The following is a 23287-nucleotide window of genomic DNA, read 5'->3' as shown; positions in this document are numbered from 1 at the left end:
TCTGCTGCTCAACATTGTACATACACACAGTGCTAGTGTTACTATCATATATTAATATTGAGTATTTTATTTACTGATGCATTCGTTTGTAAATATGATCTTAATCTTATAGTTGCTCAAATTGGAACAAAGTTAATTTATATAAATTTCTCTTACTTTATAAGATGATCATATGAAGCTGTTAAATAACGAGTTGGCAAATAAATGTAATAAAGTAGATGGAAATGCTCAAGCAAAGTACAAGAACATAAAAAATGTAATGGTCTTGGGTCTTTTGCCCTTTTATTTTGAAGCTGGGTTTTCATTTCCGGTGTTGCCCTGGGTAACCCCGTACATCTTGACGTCGCTCCAGTTAAACCGTTCTCCCGCTCCCGTTCCATCAGAGGCGCTTCATCACTCCTCCGTCCACCTGTCACTCCCTGCGGCCGTGGACATACTACTTTGTATTTGTTTCTAATACAGAACAGAAACACAAAATGGCAAGCAGCTTCTCCAGAATCCTGTCCTCCAAACGGAGGGTCGGGGTCCTGGCGCTCGTGAGCGGCTCGGTAACGGCTGGCTTTCTGCTCCGCCGGGAACATGTCGGCGCCGGAGCGCCCGTGCGCAGAAGCTACCCCGCCAGGTGACGTTACGTCCTTTACCGTGGCTTTAAAAGACGTTACATGTCATTACAGTCATTCCTTAACACGTCCTAATTCATTATAATGTCCTGTCATCGACGCAGATTTGGTGTAATTGTGTTCTTCGGTGTTAATTTAACGGTAATGGGGTGAAAAGGGCGGGGTTACACATCAAAGTGACCGTTACTTTGATGGGTTAACGGCAATTAACGGTTTCCCAACATGAATTAACACGGTACACACTTTAAACTAACCGTTATTGACATGTAATAGCTTTTTTGTGTGATTGTGTGTGTGTGTGTGTGTGTGTGAGAGAGAGAGAGAGAGAGGGAGAGTGTGCGTGAGAGAATGTGTACGTGTGTGAGAGAGAGAGAGTGTGTGTGTGTGAGAGAGAGAGAGTGTGTGAGAGAATGTGTACGTGTTAGAGAAAGAGTGTGTGTGTGTGTGTGTGAGAGAGAGAGAGTGTGTGTGAGAGAACGTGTACGTGTGTGAGAGAGAGAGAGTGTGTGTGTGAGAGAGAGAGTGTGTGAGAGAATGTGTACGTGTTAGAGAGAGAGAGTGTGTGTGTGTGTGTGTGTGTGAGAGAGAGTGTAGGTGTGTGTATGAGAGAGAGTGTGTGTGTGTGTGAGAGAGAGAGAGAGTGTAGGTGTGTGTGTGAGAGAGAGAGAGAGTGTAGGTGTGTGTGTGTGTATGAGAGAGTGTGTGTACGTGTGTGTGTGTGAAAGAGAGTGTGTATGTGTGTGTGTGAGAGAGAGTGTAGGTGTGTGTGTGAGAGAGAGAGTGTGTGTGTGTGTGTGTGTGTGTGTGTGTGTGAGAGAGAGAGAGAGAGAGAGAGTGTAGGTGTGTGTGTGTGTGTGTGTGAAAGAGAGTGTGTACGTGTGTGTGAAAGAGAGAGTGTAGGTGTGTGTGTGAGAGAGAGTGTGTGTGTGTGTGAGAGAGAGAGAGAGAGAGTGTAGGTGTGTGTGTGTGTGTGAAAGAGAGTGTGTACGTGTGTGTGTGAAAGAGAGAGTGTGTTTGTATGAGAGAAAGAGAGAGAGAGAGAGAGCTTGTGTGTGTGGGGAAAACCATGTGAAATGTGTTTTTAAATGATTGTCGGCGTCACCTGAAATAGACCGACAACACACTCCTGAAATAGAGATGTAACGTTAACGTGCAGCAACACCTCACCATCCGTTGTGGTGAAACCATGAACCGGTTAAATCCGGCTCATGTCACAATAACCAACGGGACCAGCGGTGGGTTCGCCTCATAGACGTGTTCATGAAGGGGAGGTGACGCCTACGTGCTCAGCTACACGCTGCAATACAGAGCAAAGCACGTATACAGATAATAAAACGTTATCTTCTGCTCAGACACACAACCCACCCAGAGTGTTGCATCACGGCACAAAAAGTAATCCATTACCCGCCGAGTACTACTCACTGAAAGACTTGTGGGAGAAAGTACTCTGATCTTTTACTCTAGTAAAAGTACCACAGTGGAGAAAAATGTTACACGTTAAAGTCTAGTAGTTTCATCTGTTACGAAGCATGTTTAAAAAAATGATCATGTGTTTTGGCGTGTAAAAGAGCATAAAATGGAAATAATAGTCGTGTAGTCGAGTATCTCATATGTGTACCTAAGTACAATACTTGAGTAAATGTACTTTAGAGATTGTTCTGTCGTTCCTCTCCGTTTCTCTGAGGTCACCTCCGTTGTGTTTCAGTCACCAAACAGACGATGGCCTTTTCTTATCGAGCCTTATTGACATAAATAACATAATCATAATCTAAGATCATACTGAATCCTGCCAGAAGGATTACGCCCAACTCCATGTGGTTAATCATTAAAAGCAGTGTAACGATAAGGCTAACCGGGAAGAAAAAAAATGGTGAGCTTTATGGTTATGCTGGCGAATCAGAACGTAAAAGCACAAATGATGTCGTAAAAGCACGAATATGAAAATCCTGTTCATAACCGCAGCAATATTGGTTAAAATAATTTGTAAGTGTCGTACTCCAAACGATAAACATCAGTATTACAAGCATGCTGAGGACCCAGAAACTAGCAGCTCTTTGGTGTTATTAAATCCTGCAATTAAAGCAGTCACCATTATTATACATTATTATTATTATACAATAAGCTCATTTTATTGGAGTACATTTAGTTTAGTTAACCTGGCTTTGAAAATAATATTGTACGCTGAGGCTGCCACTATTTGCATTTGGCTGGTGTCTGGTGATAATATACATCCAACCCGGGTTGTGATGCAGTGCTCCTCGAGACTTAGAGGTCTGGCCTTTGTTTCATTTACTGTCATCCTTCATATCAAGTAGACACCGGAAATCAGTAGTCATCAGTAATGCTTTATTATGTGGTTCTCTGTAAATCATAAAATACAGTTTCTGTATAATTTTACATTTATAAATGGTAGCCTTCCTTATCTTTTTTGGCAGACGGTAGGAAACAGGAACCCGTAAGCTACTTAGCCTGTGCTGCTTCTGCAATTTTAGTCTCTGTCGTGCCAAAACCCAGATCCATTCCCTTCTAAAAGCCTCTTTGACAGCAGGTTCTTTGTTTGTTTCCATACTAGCTTTCCTAAAAGCCTAAACAATTCATTTTAAAATGACGTTGAATCAGTCATTACTCTTTTTTTGATTCATTAGCATTTACAACATAAATCTAAAGGTTGTCTCCTCCATCAGCAGTTTCAACATCTCATGTGAGACACTGCACAGTAGCTGCTCTTCCTTTTCCGGTTACCACACTATATCCTCGTCTGTAATAAAAATGCGTCCCCACATATTGCAGCAGGGCGTCCCGTAGCCAGAAGGTGACATCATGTACGTGCCTGTATTGAAGTTTCCCTGAGTGAACGAGTCATTCTGCACCTGCTCCAAGGGCACAGCTCTACCGTTAACCTCTACCCACACAGCAAAAAATGGAAAAAAAGAAGCCTTTTCTCTCTCAAAGATCAATACGGCAATATGTTAATCTTGAGTTTGTATTTGTGCAGTGCGGAGTACCCTGACCTGCGCAAACACAACAACTGCATGGCCACGAACCTGACGCCCGCCATCTATGCCAAGCTGTGCGATAAGGCCACTCCCAACGGGTACACGCTGGACCTGGCCATCCAGACGGGCGTGGACAACCCCGGGCATCCCTTCATCAAGACCGTCGGCATGGTGGCGGGAGACGAGGAGACTTACGAGGTCAGGGCTCATCGTGTTCTTTCTTCAAACGTACACAAGCGAGCGCCTCACTGCTCACAGGAAAGGGGTTGGCGCGTCTCCATGTGGATTGTACCGACCACAGCCTCCCCCGGACAACATTGACAAAGTCTAAACTGCAGAAAAATACATAGTAAATAGAATGTACTGCACTAATTTGAGGTGAAAACTATCATCAAAAATGTGCTTTACTACAACTTAAGGAATGCAACCGCCTGTCCTCCCCGTAATGTTTCATAGGAAGGAGTATGACGACGCCTCTTTTGGGACGTCTCAGTGTCTATACATCTATAGTGTAGTATATATACTAACTATATTTCCATTTCAAACATTTACTTTCTTTATATGCCACAGAAATATGTATATATATGTTTTTTTAATCTGATGTTAACTATGGATCATGAGTGTTAACGTTGCAGACGGGGTCAACGCTCTTTAAAAAAATGTTTGATCAATTACAGTTTTAGATCATGCAAATTATTCTTTATTGAGATTACTATTTTGGTGGTTGCCTTTTGTCTGATATTTCATGTTTATTGTACAGTGTTTCTAAAAAATGTGATGCAATATATGATTCATAATTTGCTAATATGGGTGCGGTTTTTACTGCTGGTAAGTAAACAAAAGTGCAGGGAGTGCTTATCCATGGAGTGTTTAAAAAGGGAGTGATAATGCTGCTCGGCAATGTATAGATTTATAAATGTATATATACTTTATTTGATGTAGATTGTGTAAAAGCTATAATGTAGTCATGGTGCCTGCAGAAAAGAAGAAGTCCCTGCTTTGGCTTGTCACAGTAGTTTTGGTTTGGTGTACAGTCTTGTGTTCTACATACAAGCTCTGCCTGTGTAGATGTGGATGATCCTGTATGCCATGTCTTAAATCCAGATTGTATAAAAACGTCTCTTTTTTAAAATCCTGTGTCTGCGTCAGGTCTTTGCAGACCTGCTGGACCCCATCATCAAAGAGAGGCACAACGGCTACGACCCGAGCACCATGAAGCACCCCACCGACCTGGACGCCAGCAAGGTAGCCGACGACCCGGAGCGCCTTCTAGTCGGCGAACTGCCGTCTTGCAAAAAACATATTTAGAAATGTCCTGCTTTTGTTCCAGATCCATTCGGGCAACTTCGACCCGCGTTACGTGCTGTCGTCCAGGGTGAGAACGGGCCGCAGCATCCGAGGGCTGAGCCTGCCGCCCGCCTGCACCCGGGCCGAGCGCAGGGAGGTAGAGAGGGTGGTGGTGGACGCCCTGGCCGGCCTTCACGACGACCTGGCCGGGAAGTACTACAGTCTCTCTCTGATGACCGACGAGGAGCAGCAGCAGCTCATTGACGTGAGTGATGCAGGGAAGATATTGCACTGTTTTTATAGATTTCACAAGAATGTATTTCCTGCACTAGAAGTACAGAGGTTGTGTTTATTAAAGGGGCTTTAAATCAATAGCTATGTTGGGTAATGTTCCAAATATGGGTATTTTACCTTGCATCTTTTGTAGGAACAGGATCTTTTCACACGATTGTCATAAAGTACAAGTTTACTCACATTCAGTACACACAAAAAAGCAGTTTCATGTCACTAAACGCTGTCGCACAACAAGCATCTAAATTGCACATATTTTAAAATAGTAGCAGTAATGGTTATGCACACAATCAGTCAGTGGACATTGCTAGAACTCTTTTGGATCTGAAATAATACGGAGCAGCAGCAGCAACCTGCACAGGGACATTAATACCGAGTGTACGGATCTGATTCCCAATGATCTATCTGTTATCTGCACTCACGGAAAATATGTTTAGCCTACTTTCAGGTTCCAGCAGGAGGAAAACAAAAATAAGGAGCAGATTTGATCGTGTTATCCAAAATGGGTGTGGGTCGAGCCCGCCATGGCGTTCTTCTCCGACCCACAATGAGAGAGATCGACCAGATTAATGAACAAGTCTTGTTTCTGTCTCCCTGTGACAATACTCTCCATTCCAAGTTAGCCATTGTTGGCACTTTGAGTATAAAATGTCTGTTCTCTGAATCTACAACAGGACCACTTCCTGTTTGACAAGCCTGTGTCCCCCCTGCTGACGTGCGCAGGCATGGCTCGTGATTGGCCCGATGCCCGTGGGATCTGGTAAGTCATGCGTTTTTTAAAATTGCAAGTTAATCGTTGCTCCTGTTTTGTTATTTGTCGTTTTATGTTTAGTATAGTTTAAAACACCTTCCAAAATAACTCTGAGGCTGCAGTCGCTGTATTTTAGAGACTGACTTTAAGTGTAAATAAGTTTCCTGTCTCTTTTACTGGGTTGTTTAGAGAGAGGGACATATTATATACATATTATTATCAGTTAGATTCATTAGTTGTATAAACCTTTTCCCCCCATTTCTGGAAACTCAAACTGTAATCGTTGAATACTTAATTGTTTAATTACCATATTTAACAGAACACAAGTAAGATTTATTTATGTTGCATTTTACATGCATTTTATGAACTTTCCAAATCATTTCTGTGCTGGCAACTACCGTCGTGCCTTTCCCCCGTTGCTGAGTCGTGGTTGAGGTGTATGAGCAGCGCTGACAGTGCTCCCTCAGCCCTGAGTGTAAGCTTGTACCCAGGAATAGCCCGATGCTATGTGTGAGCAGCCAAAATCAATCACCAGCCTCCCTCCTCCCCGTCTGCCAGCCATATCAGCCAGCCTCTCCTTAATAATTCACCTTGACTTCACCCCCCCATCGTCTCTTCTTTCAGGTCCACTGGCAGCTTTTCTCTTTCTCCTCCTCCTTTCTTTTTTTCACTTCCCACATGTCATGCTCCACTTTCTCTAATTTTGGCTTATCATCCCCCAGCCTTCTAGTACTCCGGTTTTTTTTTTCCACTCCTTCCTCATGCTCTTTTTCTCTGTCATTCAAGTATCTTGCACAACTGTATCCCCTTCTATCTCCTCTCTCTTCCTCTCCCCAACCTGCCATCTCCGTTACCTATCCATTACCTTATTAAATCTCTAACAATATTAAGTAGGTCAGTGGGGACAAAAAGTCTTTGTCGTGGCTCACGGTGGCCATGTGCACTAAAAAAGTTGAGGTTGTCCCTGAGATTGTAGGCAGGAAGTGTGTTGGGTCATCAACATCCTCCGGGGAGCATGAATGTGTTCAAGCAGATTAGAATATTTGAAAGTGTAAATGTTCGCCTTAACTAAAGGTCAGATTGTGACAATCCGAATGATTAATATGCTGCATGCCAGGAATATTTACAGCATAGAATATATTTTATGTGAATCTGGTCATTCATTTCTTTGCAGTATCTTTCCATTTGTATTCTACAGAAGGTCTCCCTTCAGAATGAGATTGTAAACTCAATGAGTGTTATATATGTGTGACAAGTGAATCGTTTTGACTTGTTAAGGATAAAAGATGAAAAGAAAAGTCAGGGATTTTGTCAGTTTACACACTTAAAACCATGATTGTGTGAAACCATTTAATCCATCTGATAGTTGATGAGATTTGTTCGATCTGGACACTAATGTAGGACCAATGGATAGACACACCTCCTGACATCACTTTCCACAGAGCCCCATCCCTCTATGGAAAGTGGAGTAATGACCATACATCACCCTCTGCACACTTACTCATACATTTACGATCTTATTTTTATATATTTAATATCAGAGAAACGGTGGCATTTCTTGTTTCTCTATTGCCGACAAACTGATCTCTACAGGTTTGTAGGTTTCTATCCAACAGATTTTTATAAAATGTCTTGTTTCTAATAAGAGGTTACAGGGGTTGCGCAAAACCAAATGTACATTGTAGTCCCAATTTGCTCACTAACATCACATGGCTTCCTTAATAGACAAAACCCATCACCAAGCTCTACTTATTAACTTATCCTACACATTTTCTCCCAATAAGCTTTCCAAATAGAACTTAATATTGATTTACTTATGACAGTAATTAAGTAGTAGAACGGTATATTCGCTCCGTTCAAGTGTACTGTTTACATTAGATTACCCCTCGCTGGGTTCCTGTCGGCCCCGCTGCTCCTTGATAGCCATGACGGGGCAGACTCAGTGCACTAATGACCCTCGATGCTGTAAACATCGATGTAACGTCTCTGTGCAGGCACAACAACAATAAGACTTTCCTGGTTTGGGTCAATGAGGAGGATCACACCCGGGTCATCTCCATGGAGAAGGGAGGCAACATGAAGAGAGTCTTTGAGAGGTTCTGCAAAGGCCTCAAGGAGGTAAAGCTGTGCTTGTGTTGAGCTGTTTTACTCCAACCTGTATGCGCCATGTTTCCAATGCATCTCAGGATGTCACACACAGTTAACATCCACCGACCAGTATGATGTACTTGTGTGGCTATTTCGCAGCAGCCTTGTGCACGATTTAACCAAGTTACTGGATCATAGTGGCCCATTGTGGACCTGGGCGGAGCATCTTAACTTCAGCATCTGTAATAAACAAATCTGTCTCGCTGCCATCAGATAGCTGTCGTGATTTAATCAGCTAAAGGGAGGGTATTAATACAGTGTAAAAGCATCTTGTGTTTGCAAAATAAAAACTGCTTGTACTAGTCTTTGCCCTGCCACAAAAATAAAACCTGTAGACAGACGCACAAATACAGACTCTCCAAACATTGCAGAGCAAACATAAATTATTTATCTAAGCCGTCCGAGTTCTCCATTAGAGAAAGAGCAAAGGACAAGCGTTGCAACATCTAGTGGTATTGCACTGTAGCACTAAGGGTATGTGTGACAAACACCTCAGTCAATTTAAGTCCAGCACTATGCCGGTGTTTGTGATAGTCCACTCCCACCGGAGTCTAACAGTTAACAACTCTCCATTCTTAGCTTGTCAGCTCGGGAAAATATGAAATCAACAGCTCCTAGCGAAAGTACACCCATCAAAAGCTCAGAGATTGTATGAATGAAACACACACACACACTGTGTGCGACTGATTCTCTCTCTCTCTCTCTCTCTCTCTCTCTCTCTCTCTCTCTCTCTCTCTCTCTCTCTCTCTCTGTAAGGTGGAGCGTCTGATCCAGGAGAAAGGCTGGGAGTTCATGTGGAACGAGAGGCTCGGCTACGTCCTCACCTGTCCCTCCAACCTGGGCACCGGGCTCAGGGCCGGGGTCCACGTCAAACTGCCCCTGCTGAGCAAGGTAACGCAGCAGCTGTGATAGAAAGAGTCGAGTTTGATCCTCGCACTTCAGTAGATAATGGAGGATCCTTTGTGTCACCATTCTGTTTGTGTCACATGTTGGAAAACAGTGTCTGCATGGGCTTAAAAACCATCAAAGTGTTGAATAATTAAGGCCTCAAAGAGAATAAAGTCAATTTGGGCTATTTTGTGTTTTCTCCAGAATAGATGAGCAGTAGAGTTAGTTGTTTTTTCTCATGTTTTATTACATTATTTGCACATAATGGACCCACATGCATGCCAACTACAAGATGCATACTTTGTATGGCTGTCAAAGCTGTTTATGCCTTTCTTATTCATTAACCGTCGGTGATCTTAACATGTTTGAATGATATCCGGAAGTGCAATTTTCTTTTTTTTACAATTGTACATTGAGTGCCATCATGATTAAAGTGCTTTTAAGCTGTATAAAATAACTCCTCTCTCCCAAACCCCAAGGACCCTCGCCTCAGTAAGATCCTGGACAACCTGCGTCTGCAGAAGCGAGGAACTGGCGGCGTGGACACCGCTGCTACGGGCGGCATGTTCGACATCTCCAACCTGGACCGGCTGGGACTGTCTGAGGTAGGTATGCACAGAGATGGCCCCTTCAGCGGGGACAACCTGGGCATGCTTGCTCTGTAAATCCTCCTTGTGTAAACAAAGCATTTACCTAGAAGACATTAGTAATGTATCAGACAGCAAATTCATGTTTTGTGACTCACTTATGGCAAAGACGATCGTTGCCTTTTCCGGCCAAATGGAGCTAAAGCGTTTTTTTCACAATCACGAGAGGAGAGAGGACGAAGAGAGGAGAGTTCTTGTCCAGACTAGGACATGTAGTTTGTCGTTATGTTCTTGTTTATGCTGTCACGCCTGACAGAGTCATACAGTACAATGGAAGCTGTTCTCTTTTGTTGTGAGCGTGTGGTCGCTTATTTTATTCTGATTACATGGCGGGTCAGTGGAGACGGCTCTTCACTGCTTCTGGGTGAAATACAGTGAACAAATTAGTGCTCATCTAATTCTCTCACGGTTACGTCACCCTTTGAGATTGACAAACTCGTCATTGATACATAGAGAGGCTTAAGAGTGGAAGGTAAAAGCTGGTTCCTCTAGTGTGTGGAGAGCAACGTTCTTGTTCATCCTCTGGGTTCCTCGCTCACAGCGGAATGTCGGATTGTTAATGATGTTTACAACACACACAACACAGGGAAATGTAGAAAGATAATCTTAAAAACCATCAAAGAATCAGTGCTTTGCTGTCCGCTGTTGGAAGGGAGGGAGGAATTAATCCAAAAATAGGCTTGATTCCCCACATAAATGCAGCGTTACTGCCGTCTGACTCCCAACATCCACTTGTGTTTTAATGAGAGCATCATCCAGACTGACCGCTCAGGAGAGGAGCCCTCTAGCCGGAGGAGTCAACAAGTTCATAGATGGAGGAATAGGCGACGTAGGGACAGCCGGAGCAAAGTTCAGGAGGACAATAATAAGACGTTTACAACCAGAGCAGAAATAGTATCCTGGAAACACGGAGAAAGAGCTCAAACAGTCGCTCAAGAAGTCCTTTCATGATGGTCTGAAGCCGGACTGCAGAACTGTTGTCCCCCCCCGTCTGGCACTGACTCTATAGCTCTGGCAGGTTGGTATAAAACACGCTGGAACGTCGCCACAGACATCACAACTCCAGCATGTGATGCTAAATAATAGCTTAATCAGCATTATGTGAAGGGTTTGAATGTAACGGACGTTGATATACTGCTTTAACTCAGTATAAAATACTTGTTTCTAAGATATTATTGTTTTCATCACTCACATTAACATGTAACTGAATACCTGTTGCTGTATCTAAATCTTCTTAGTTAATATTAAACATACTATTGTATACGTGTGGGAAAGCACAGAACATCCTGTGTTGCACCAGATGCTGTTGTTGTAAATGAGAGCTGCAGCCAAATGTCTGTTTCAGGGGAGGGCTGTGCTTCTGACTTTAGTTTGGGGGAGGTATTCCTCGATAAGGTCGTGGACCTCGAGTTGATGCCGTCCGGCAGCTCGGTGGAGAGAGCAGGCGGCTTGTGTTTATGTCTGTAGTGTTCATACTTTGGTAGTGATGTCACAAGCTGCTCTGTGTTACTAACAGTCACACCGTAGCCTTCATCAGGACTAAAAGATAGAACTGGAAACCAAATAAAATATATGAAAAGATCATCTCCAGACTATTTTAAAGGACCAGTGTGTTGGATGTATTTATTTATTGCCAGAAATGGAATGAAATATTCACAACTATGTTTTCAATCGTGTATAATCCCGTGAAACGTTGAATCTTTGTGTCTTTGTTAGCTCAGAATGAGCCTTTTTAAATCTACATACTCTTTCACAGAGTCTGCCATTTTGCACCGACATGTTTAGTCTGGTGAGCAGTGGGAGGTTAAGTTGGTTGCAATCTGCAGCCTCACCACTAGATGTCACTAAATCCTGCACATTGCTCCTTTAAGACATAACAATAATCTGCTTTGAATAATAATTTGCATGCGCTAGCTGCAAAAAATGGATAACGGCACTAACATGTGACGCGTCCCTCTCTCAGGTCCAGCTGGTGCAGACAGTGGTCGATGGCGTCAACTACCTGATCGAGTGTGAGAAGAGACTGGAGAAAGGCCAGGACATCAAGGTGCCCGCACCCCTTAAGCAGTTCAAGTAGACGCTGATCCCAGACCACACAACCCTCTGGGCACACACACACACACACACACACATGCACAAACTCCCCGCTCTGTGCGCATAGATATTATAAATATCTATGTCCTTACTACTTACCTAATCCGCCCCTCTCTACCCTACAGAATACCTCTATATAATGTAATCTACATATATTATACGCGGCTATCTATCTGGAGAAACCAAACCAGAGGCCCAGAATACGGCTTCAGGCTTTAGTGCGTTGAAGAAGCATTTGAAGGGTCTCCATCTTTCTCTGGTCATTGGTCAGACGGTTTCTTTGGCTGTGCTCCCAAAGCACACCTGGCTTCACCCCCCCACCTTTCTGCATGTCCTTTACTTCGCCTAACTCCTCCCCCTCATTCCTGTGTGACGATCGCTCATTCCTACTATCTCGTGCTTCTCCCCTCTAGTTTCTTTTCACCGGTTTCGAGTGTATTTGAATGTAGATTAACAGCGTGAGACTGAAGCGGCTCTCCAGAGGATTTGTATGCTTGATGACACATACTGTCAAAATGTAACACACACACACACACACACTGGCCGGGCTGGGTTCTGTACTGTAAGCTGCTGAGGCAATATCATTCCAGCTCCTCATGAATGTCACACTGTAGTGTCTCTTATTAAAGAAGCCATCTATTTAAGTTCGAGCTGCTCTGTCCGTCTCTCATTTGTTGGTTGCTTTGTTTTCTTCTTCTTCTTTTCTCCACGAACCAGACATCAATCGTCCGTATCCAGGTGTGATTTTTGCCAGAGTGTGAAGCCCAAGCTTTAGGTTGCATAGTGTCATGTGACGATGTTTAGTCAGAGGCGTAACAAAACTGTATTATGCTGAAGAAATAAAGGAGCTGTTTCTCCAGGTTCCTGTTCAGGAACACAAAGCTAAGACTTTTAAATCCGGCAGATTTACTGAACCAAACCAAACCCATCAATGAACTGATCCTCCTGACGAGCATTGTCTCCAAACATCACATCTTATTCCTCTGGGCTCCATTGTTCTCCAAACAAACACACACACACACACACACACACACACACACACACACTGTTGCACTGGGTGTTCCTTCATTAACATGAACATACGTATTAGTGCTCAAAAGAGCCGTGGGTTTCATTGTTCCAGGTGATTGTCGTAGCAACGATGTTGATAGTTGATCAACTGTTTGATCAACTATCTCCTCGAGCGAACATGTCAAGGCTCCAGCGTCTGAAATGTGACAGTTTGCTGCTTTTATTTTTCATTCATGACAGTCAATTGAATGTTTTAAGACGAACAAAACAAGCAGAAATACGACTTCCTTCTGACCCTTGAGATAACGTGAATGCACATCCACACACGCACCAATATGCTGAATGAATTGTGCGGAGGCCTCGGCGTCTGCATATGAACCTGAATATGAGCTCCGCCTCTTGTTTTCAAAGCGGGTTCAGAGATGCCAGCAGTGGGTTTCTTCCTCTGCAGAGCCAGAGGGAGGATCTAACAAGGGCTTTGTCCCAGAATGAAGGAACAGAATGATTGTTTTTATTGTCTCCAGTGATGCAACGAGGCAACAACGGCGTCTTTGCTGCGGACCGGCGGGACAACGAGGCGCGTGTTGTTCTGACGAGACGCAGCTGAGACGTCGAGTGTTGGCGCTGAGAGGAATCTGCTTCTTCCCTCTTCGAGGAGTCGGAGGAGGGATCTGATGTCCTGAATGCTTCCTGCCTCCCTCCCTCCTCCCTTCCTCCTTCCTCAATATGTCACAAGCGTAATGCTGCAGACCTTTCTTCTCCTCTCCTCTCTACTTCACTATCCTCTCCTCCCCTTATTCCTGTCCTACAGTCCTATTCTCATTTCCTTTCATTTCCTCTCCCCTTCCCTCCTCTCCTCTCTTCCCTCTCTCTCTTCTCTCTTCCCTCCTCTCCTCTCTTCCCTCTCTCTCTCCTCTCTCCTCTCCTCTCTTCCCTCTCTTCTCCTCTCGTCCGCTCTTCTCTCTTCCCTCCTCCTCTCCTCTCTTCCCTCTCTTCTCCTCTCCTCTCTTCCCTCTCTTCTCTCTTCCCTCCTCCTCTCCTCTCTTCCCTCCTCTCTCCTCTCCTCTCTTCCCTCTCCTCTCCTTTCTCCCTCTCTTCCTCTCCTCTCTCCTCCTCTCCTCTCTTCCCTCTCTTTTCCGCTCCTCCCCTCTCCTCTCTTCCCTCCTCCCCTCTTCTCTCTTCCCTCCTCCTCTCTCCTCTCTTCCCTCCTCCTCTCTCCTCTCTCCTCCTCTTCCCTCTCTCCTCTCTCCTCCTCTCCTCTTCCCTCTCTCCTCTCTCCTCCTCTCCTCTTCCCTCTCTCCTCCTCCTCCTTGTTCCCAATATGGCTGAGGAGCAAGCGGGTTGCCATGGCAACCACTTCACAGAGATTTGGGAGGGCAGGGGGAGGATTTCGGGGACAAAGAAAACAAACCCTGCACAGCGCAGAAGAGGACTGCAGAGCCCTCAGACACACACAGAACAGGTAAAAATGGATCATGACGACGATACTGTAAAAAACACCATGATCATGTAAAGGAGACGAGCGTCTCTTTGTCACACATTGCCGTGCAGAGCCACTGACGTCCTCTGACCTCGTCCTCCTCCCGAAATGATTTCCATCTCCTGCTGCCGTCCCCGTCTCAGCGGAGAGTTTACAGTAAACGGGGGTCGGTCTGCTTGAGAGGATCAGCACGACTCAGAGCTGCAGCAGGGATTTATTCTGAGAGAAACCGGTCCGTTCAGGAAGCGGGTTCGTAATGACGGAGGAGATATATATATATATCTCTTTTGGATTGAATTTGAAATGCAGAATGTGTAGAAAATGCATACTGAATGCACAATACAATAAGACTCCACTATGAGGTCAGATATTACAGTACTCCATTTTCCACAATCTTAATGATTATGTTATATATATAATGATTCAAAAACTAAGATAAGCTCAGACAACTCTTTGAACAGTAACAGGTGTTCTGTGGTGTCTTTATATACAGTATATATATATATATGTATATATATATATATATATATATATATATATATATATATATATATATATATACATATATATATATATATATTTTTTTTTAAAGGTGGCACAAAACAAATTGTGTTAGTCCTCTTGATTGTGATTACTTCATATATCTATAGATTGTCACTACTAGTCTGTAACTGTCCTCTTTAAATAAGGCAAAGCAAATAATGTAAAAGTAACGTGGGCGCTTGACAGACTTTGAATCACTTTGACACATTCACACATTTGGTTGGAGCGTTTAGTAGAAACATGATTTCTTATGAAAAAGTGCTGACGGCCACAGCTCTGCTCGTGCTGAGAGACGCTTTAACTGGTTGCATGTATGTATTAAGCAAGTATCAAACTTGTTTCTGGAACATCTCACTGGGCACCAGACGAGTACATAAATATACAGCTTGTGATAGTAATTGTATTGTAATATACTCTGAGTACGAATGAAAAAGTAGAGGATAACTGTGAATTCCAAAGTCTATAAGGACTTCCTTTAAAGTCAAATGTAAACCCTCTACTTCTACTGAGGTGTTGAGTCACGTGTCTGCAGTCACACACCAGTGACATAATATATGTTTATAAAATAACACCTGACTATGAACAGAGTATTTTTTACCAGGGTCTGAGGAGCTCTGTGCTGTCAGAGCGCTCCCTCTGCTGGCGAATCAGTATAACTACAGCTTTATAAAAAAGAAAAAAAAAACTTTCGCACTGAGGTGGCTGCAGTCTTTTGTTGCCTGTATGTCTTCAATAAAATATAAAATAAGAATTAAATCAGCTTGAAGGTCTTTGTAACAAAAGTCAGACATACATAGTCTACCTTTTAGTTAATTTAAACTTAATTAATAATAATTAATCATGTTGTCTCAATGAGAATAAGATCAAGAAACATTTATTGTCGAACAACTACATAACCAGTCTGTCTGTCTGTCTGTCTGTCTGTCTGTCTGTCAAACCACCCACCTTTCTTCTTCTTCTTCTTCTTCTTCTTCTTCTTCTTCTTCTTCTTCTTCTTCTTCTTCTTCTTCTTCTTCTTCTTCTATGTATCAGTTAATTTGTGCTAATTCTGATTATTCACGACTCTAACTAGGAAACTAAAATAATAGCGGTATTAAAACTAGATTTGGACACAAGGCCTTCCACAAGTGCACATTGTTGCTGTAATGAGAGCAGCATAAAGTTGTGTAGTCGGTGCAAAAACAGCAACAGAGAAGACACACATTTTGACACAAAGTCCAGGGCCGGCTGTGAGCGGATCAAATAATCAAAAACAAACTTCAGGTAGAGACAATTCATTGCTAAGAAAGGTTTGTGTTATCAGTGATGTCCCCAAGCACACTAAATCCTGGGGGATTAGTCTTTCCACAGCAGGGACACGTGGCACAAAGACGTGGTGATCTGTGTGTTTGACCTGTCCTCTGACATCGGAGCCCACGGCGCACTTAGTTTAAGAACACCGGGGATTTGTACGTCACAATTTATGAGCTGTGGGAAGATCTCACGATATAAACGAGTGTGAACGGAGCTAAATTTGACCAGCAAAGGTTTTGAGTCACTGAACTCAGACTAGAAAATACGTGAATATCGATTAGAGCTGCACAGATTAGTCCGTTAAGCGCTTGACAGAAAATGTTTTTGCAACTACTTTTATAGGATTAGAATGAACCACCTTTGCATATTAAAAAAGTAGCAAGCCACAGTTTTAAAAATGTAATTAGCTTATGGTTTTAACCTAGAGAGGGATTTTAATCTGATTTTTAGTTTATATCTTCTTTTTTTGGTTTGACTTGAATTATTAAATTGATGAAGATATAGATATTTATAGTGTTTGTTTTTTGGAAGTATGATGTCATTTGGTCACCTGGACACAAAAGAAACAAGCCCATGACTCTATTGCCTTGATATAGTCAACACAATTTTATTGAGACAGCTGTTTATTTTTGTGCTTTTCTGTATCTCTTTTTTTACTTGCGTGATTTAAAAAATAAATAAATAAATCATATCCAAATGAGCATTGCTGGAGGGTGCCTGAGATCTAAGACGTTAATTACCACTCTGTTGTGAATATGATAATAAATAACTTAAGTACTGTTATACAAGAGAAGTTTTGTTCTTGGCATGACGATAACTCACCACTGCAACTGCATTTCTGGTGCTTTCTCAATCCATGGGTTTGGCACTTGTACATGACACATTAAATAACACTTTTTTTGACTTTGTATTGTAGAATCAACACTTACAGCATGGGACATTAAGACAAAACAGATAACATTTAGGCATCATGGTTAAAATAAGGAGTTATTATATTTCCTTCAAAACATTCCTGTAGTATAATAATAATTGTATTAAACAATTATTATTGTTTATTGACTCAAAATACTTCCTAAATGCTGTTACCTCGGGAACTTGGCTCTATATATGTGACATTTCCTCAGTAAGATCAATAAATTGATAGTGTGCTGAACTTTCTGGTTTTTATTCTCATAGTATCCTCACATTCAGCTTGCTTCCAATTTATTTTATTTTGTTCAACTCTCCTAATAATCCTCATTAATGTTCATGTCCATTGACATTTTTAAACTAAATTCTTTCTTCTTCATTTTCTTCACAAAATCGATCCATTTAGAGACGTTTGCAGCATTGATCACTTCTATGTGGGATAAAGGAGTTTTTTTATTTTTTCCCCAATTGTGATTGGACCCTGAGACAACGGGTATCTCTTCCGCGAGCTTCCCATTGGCTGATCGCGGCAGAGTGACGCGTCGGATGGGCCAATGGGAGGCTGCCACACTGTGGTTACCGGAGGTCTTGCAGCTCGCGTGAACATCCTCCCCGACTCCATCCCTTTCTCTTTCTCTATCGACTAGTCTGCGTTTGGCCCAGTCCGAGGAGCTCACCGCCTTCACGACGCCCGAGGAGCTGAAGAGGAGGGCTGCCACGGACACAATTTACAAAGTTTTTTTTTTTGTATAACATACATTTAGATTTTCACGTCATTAAAAAAAGAAGATGTTTAAGGTGTTTTTTTTGGCCGCTCTCGCCGGCTTCACCTTGGCCAGTGATGTTTTCGATTACACGGATGATGATTTCGACAGCGGCATCCGAGACCACGGACTCGCTCTGGTGGAATTCTTCGCCCCTTGGTGAGTTTTTATTAATTGTATTCACGCTTCGTAAGTGAGCATCTTCGCAAACGAGCGATAATCAAGCTAGTTATCGCTCGCCCTTCTTTCTTCGGTGGGAGCGTTTCAGACAACTGATGCTCACGTGCATCTCTTAAAACGTTAGGAATATAACGCTATATTTCACGTTGGTTAGTTTGTGACATTAACGGAAGTATTTAACGTCAAATTGTCTTATGTGTATTGGCTAGCGACCAATCATTAGCCTGTTAGCTAAAAACTGAAAGGTGCAAAAACGTTAGCTTCATTAAAAGGTTTTGTTTAGGATAGACAGTGATTCTAAAAAAACTGCGAAGGCTTGACAGTGTATGGGCTATTACACTGTCAAAATAAAGATGTTAGTCTTGACTTGTTTTCTAACTGCTGGGAATAGTTTTCAATGAAAACTGCGTGCTAACGAGGCTATGAGGAAGTTGGGGGCGTGTTCTTTCACTGTTGTAACGTTCTGATTGGACGGGGAAGTTTTGGTGTCCAACTCTGATTGGTCCCGATGATCAGTGACGCGTTTACACTGTGCCAAACTCAAAGTTAAAGTAGGAGTTGGTCCGAATCATTTTTTTTTTGTTAAAACGTGGACTTTAAACGGTTTATTGTACTTTTTTTTTTTTTTTTGTTACGTCCATAACGGGAAGGTGATTATTTTGTATCATTTATCAAAAAGTCCGAAAACATACACTTAATTGCTAGTTTTCTTAGTTGCCTTTCATAATGAACCAACTCTTTTTGTTAAGGACCATTGCACAGACAAAGAAAGCAATAGCCATAATCAAACTCAGGCTTTTGGGAATTTTAATGGTCTTCTTCTTCTTCTTCTTCTTCTTCTTTTTTGCAGACATTTTTAAGGACCGAATCATTAACACAATAATCAACATAGTCATCAATAGTCAGTTTGTCCCATAATACTGTTCATCTGCAAAGCAAAGTGGCACCATTTTCACAAACTTAAAAAGCATACAAACCCTATTGTGGTATCAAATTCCACACTGAAATCCCCCAGGATCCTCGCCCAAGCTGAAACATGAACACAGCTTTGGCGTAAGCTCTCCTCCTGTTTGACCGATCCATTTCCCTCTGTCCATTTAGGTGCGGTCACTGTAAGCGGCTAGCACCTGAGTACGAGGCGGCCGCCACCCGTCTGAAAGGCAACGTCGCCCTGGTCAAGGTATTGCATAATGCATTTCACTTACCTTTGTACCATTTTAGTGGAGCTCTCTGAACTCTGTACCATAGTGCTCCTCGTCTCTCTTCAGAGTGAATGATTTCCTTTTTTCCCCTTTTAGGTTGACTGCACATCCAACAGCAACACGTGCAGCAAATATGGCGTCAGCGGCTACCCGACCCTGAAGATCTTCAGGGATGGAGAGGAAACCGGTCCCTATGACGGTCCCAGAACTGCAGGTATTTGCAGTTTTTGGATTTCTGCATTTTTAAAACGTCTTCACGACTCTGTTGTCACTTCTACTCATCGTAATTGTTCTTCCTCTCCATCTTCTCTTCTCGGTGTATTGATCGTCTGCATTCCTCTCGCTCCCTGTAGATGGTATTGTCAGTTTCCTCAAGAAGCAGGCTGGACCAGCTTCCGTGGAGCTCAAGGCTGACGCGGACTTGGCGAAGTACACGTCAGACCAAGACGCCAGTGTTGTCGGTGAGTTACTGTTCCAAGTCCCTGTTTTGGAAACGACGGTTATTGCACCCTGATCCGAACACGGTTCATCTTTCCTTCCCAGGGTTCTTCTCTGACGTCAAGAGCACCGCACAGGTAGAGTTCATGAAGGCCGCCAGCGCCTTGAGGGACAACTACCGGTTCGCCCACACCAACTCCGAGGATCTCTTACAGAGCCACGGCATCGATGGAGAGTGAGTAGCTCTTTCTGCCTTTTGGCTCAGTCGTCATAACTCGCACCTTTTTTTTTTTGTATTTTCACACATCTGATAACACCAGTGTGGCTGCTGTTGGTGCAGCCCGACAGCGTTGACATTTCCTCTTTTCATTTTTTGGCTTCCAGGGGAATCGTCCTGTTCCGCCCACCGAGACTCAACAACAAGTTCGAAGAAAGCTCCGTCAAATACAGCGAGGACAAATACACCAACGCCAAAATAAAGAAGTTCATCCAGGACAACATGTGAGTGTTGATTCTCTTGAGTGAAGACTGCGAAACCAAAAGCTTTCTTTGCAAAGCACAATACACTCACAGTCGTTTGCAGTGTAGACTTCCTGCGTAGTAACGGCACATATTTACATTCGTGGCCCAGGGCAAACGGGACACTGTGTGTGTGCGGAAGGTGAGTCGCCCACTCTGCAAACACAATCAGCGCTCGCCCTAGGATATGAGCGTCATGATATTTAGGAGGCTACGTTTTTTTTAGAATTTAAAAAAAAAAAAAAAAAACTAGTTATTTGCTGTATTTGCTAATTGTCAAAGTCAAAGCGATGCCACTGTTACAGTTGAAGATAATTTTCTTCAACTCTGTATAATGAAAAATGTATCAAGAGACATGCGAACTAGCCGGCCTATTTATCTTCCCCAGTTATGTTTGGTCATTCTATTTTAATATGTTAAAGATTCTTCACAAAGCTTTAAATAAAAACACCTGGTTTAGTAAAGACTCAAAGTGTGAAACCACTAACATGAACGTCGCTCAAATTTATCATGATATTTGGGCTCTAGCACACGTATTACTAAAACTGAAGTATTTGTATGCATGTTTCATCTCCGTGTGGTTTTCCAGTGTTCCCTCTAAAGGACATGCGACTAATCTTCCACTTGTCTAGTATTGTTTGCCCACATAATGTGAGCTACCCCTATTTAGTTTTGCTTGTACTTTCCGTTTGCTTCAGCGTCTCTTGTCCGAACACAAACGGCATAACATTGAAGTCTGAAACGAGCTGAATGATGTAAAGTGTGAATTATGTGGTTGTGGATTCTGTGGTTGTCCATAACCGTCTAAAGCCGTGCAGCTTGTTGGTTTGAATTCCTTCTCTAAACTGATTGTTTTCTTACCTTCTCTGTTCAACCCCAGCTTTGGAATTTGCCCCCACATGACAGACGACAACAAAGACCAGCTGCGGGGGAAAGAACTGCTGGTGGCTTATTATGATGTCGATTATGTGAAGAACCCCAAGGGCTCCAACTACTGGAGGAACAGGTACGTGTCTTTAAACTCACCTCAGGGTTGTTCTTCTCCTTCAAGCTCAACGGGTTTGTCCCCCTCGTAATTTGATTTAGCGAAACGTTTAACTCCCTAAAGACCGCCTTTTGATTTGAGGCGCCGCTTTCATCCTCATTTTTAATTATTTCTTGGTCCCACAAGCATGACGTTTAAAACCAAACGTTCCCCTTTCACAGGGTGATGAAGGTGGCTAAGGGCTTCCTCGATCAGGGCAAGACGCTGAACTTCGCCGTGGCCAGCAAGAGCGCGTTCAGCAACGACGTGTCCGAGTTCGGCATGGACGCCAGCTCGGGGGAGCTGCCTCTGGTGGCCATCCGCACCGCCAAGGGAGACAAATACGTCATGACCGAGGAGTTCTCGTGAGTCCATTCGAATGTTATTTCACCTGTCAAGAGCCAAGGTTTACCACACAGAACCTACACATTATGAAACATGTAATTATACACACACACCCTCATGTCGGCAAGGCTTGAAATGACTGTTGAACTAATGAAGTTTCTACACTGTTGACGCACTTTAGATTGTGGAAAATGATTCCATGGATCACGTTTTCTAAGTAAACAAGAACAGATAAATAATATGCCCTGCCGGCTGAAAAAAACAAAACTCATCTTCTGCTCGCCGTTACGAATCCAAATGAATGTATTCTGGGTCATATTTCATCACCACACGCACTGTGGTTTTTAATGGTGCAGCGTTGTCTCCCACATAATTTGTTCCATTTAAAAAACAGATTAATTTTGTGACACTTAATCTGAGGGAATGTTATCCAGCAAACAGGCGAAACTTTCAGTACCTAATGATGTGATATTCAAAAGTTACTCGTCATTAAAATGATGCTTTGTTTTAATAACTTTTGTTTTTATTCATGTAAATCCCAGAGTACATTTAGATATACAAGTTACTAGCTTTGTGAATTACAAACAATATATTTAGTACATTTTAATCGAACCCGTTGGAAAGCGCTCTGAGGCTCCAGTGGTTGAGAATATCAGTATTAGACCACTTAATAGACCGATGAACAGGAATGCATTACAAGTCACTCGTTTGTATTGGCCCTAAGAAGAGTACTAAGACGTTGAACTCTAAGACGTTTGTCCTCCTCACAGCCGTGACGGTAAAGCTCTGGAGCGTTTCCTGCAGGATTACTTTGACGGCAAGCTGAAGCGTTACCTCAAATCAGAGCCCATCCCGGAGAACAACGACGGCCCCGTCAAGGTGAGAGGAAGCATCTGCTAAACATCTGCTGTGTGCTGGTGTTTAGGTTAATAAAGTTGCACCAGTTTGAACCTTTCAGTCATAACGTTGACGTTCATATTCCAAATCAACATTTGAACGCTGCACAGATTTAATCTTTAATTTGTCTTGATTGAGAATGTTTTTTTTTTTCATGTTCTCATATTTTCCTCCTTAATGTAGTATTTAGACTTTGGCTGTATAACAAGTGATGATTAATAGTTTGAAGAAAGGAAAATATACATGCCGCCTATATATATTTATTGTGTTTTTCCATTCTTCTGTCTCTCCGGCCAAATGAGTGACACGTACTGAAACGTTCCCCTTTAGTGGGCTGATTGTTTAAAAAAACTAGTTAGACTGGTGTTTAACTATGCAGGTTATGTTCTGTATTTAACAGTTAGTAAATCATTATTACAAAGCATTTCATATATTTACTGCTTGACAGTGATGGTATTTAACTAAATACATTTATTCAAGTACTGTACCTGAGTACACTATTGAGGTACTTTACTTGGGTCTTTCCATTTTATGCGATTTTATTCTTCCAATCCACTTTATTAGAGGCAAATATAGTACTTGTTCACTCCACTACATTTACTTAATTTAAATCTGCAAAGTGAGTAGTAACTAACAGGTATTAATACTACAAAATAATAATTATTATGATGTATTTTGCCACCCAGTGGTGTTTAAACGGTAATAACAATTAGCCCCATTTACCACATTAAAGTGACACACTGATGCATCACTAATTATATAATTGTATGATATGAATTTGAAATGAGCCAATCTGCACAATGAGTACTTTTTCTTTTGGTGCTTTTAAGTATATGTTGTTTTTTTACTTGCTGCTTACTTTACAATACTTCTACTGTTGTGGTTTTTACACTGTTACTGCTGCTTCTTCCACCGCTGCTGATTTACTTTAACAACTATCATACACATTAAAGAATTTCA

At 42.5% G+C, this 23287-nt stretch overlaps 2 protein-coding genes across 2 annotated transcripts in view; both read left to right on the top strand.

Moving 5' to 3' along the window:
* Nucleotides 1-476: 476 nt before the first annotated feature.
* On the top strand, nt 477-12350 carry LOC306741326 (creatine kinase U-type, mitochondrial-like; the record flags this gene model as incomplete). Its single annotated transcript, XM_079223603.1, has 9 exons — nt 477-622; nt 3616-3814; nt 4766-4861; nt 4947-5168; nt 5869-5954; nt 7940-8063; nt 8850-8984; nt 9461-9586; nt 11592-12350. The coding sequence occupies 9 exons, from the start codon at nt 477-479 to the stop codon at nt 11703-11705; spliced, it is 1248 nt and encodes a 415-aa protein (XP_079079729.1). The 3' UTR covers nt 11706-12350.
* Nucleotides 12351-17610: 5260 nt separating this feature from the next.
* Nucleotides 17611-23287, top strand: part of pdia3 (protein disulfide isomerase family A, member 3) — a 7277-nt gene continuing 1600 nt past the window's right edge. Inside the window, exons 1-9 of the mRNA XM_079223058.1 lie at nt 17611-17881; nt 19004-19082; nt 19201-19318; nt 19458-19565; nt 19648-19777; nt 19927-20043; nt 20942-21067; nt 21268-21450; nt 22201-22309. Of these exons, the coding sequence (XP_079079184.1) occupies nt 17748-17881; nt 19004-19082; nt 19201-19318; nt 19458-19565; nt 19648-19777; nt 19927-20043; nt 20942-21067; nt 21268-21450; nt 22201-22309 (1104 nt within the window). The 5' untranslated portion in view covers nt 17611-17747. The remainder of the gene's footprint in view (nt 17882-19003; nt 19083-19200; nt 19319-19457; nt 19566-19647; nt 19778-19926; nt 20044-20941; nt 21068-21267; nt 21451-22200; nt 22310-23287) is intronic.

Source organism: Taurulus bubalis (genome assembly GCF_910589615.1).
Source record: "Taurulus bubalis genome assembly, chromosome: 9".
NCBI lineage: Eukaryota > Metazoa > Chordata > Actinopteri > Perciformes > Cottidae > Taurulus > Taurulus bubalis.
This window is presented reverse-complemented; position numbering and strand designations above follow the sequence as displayed.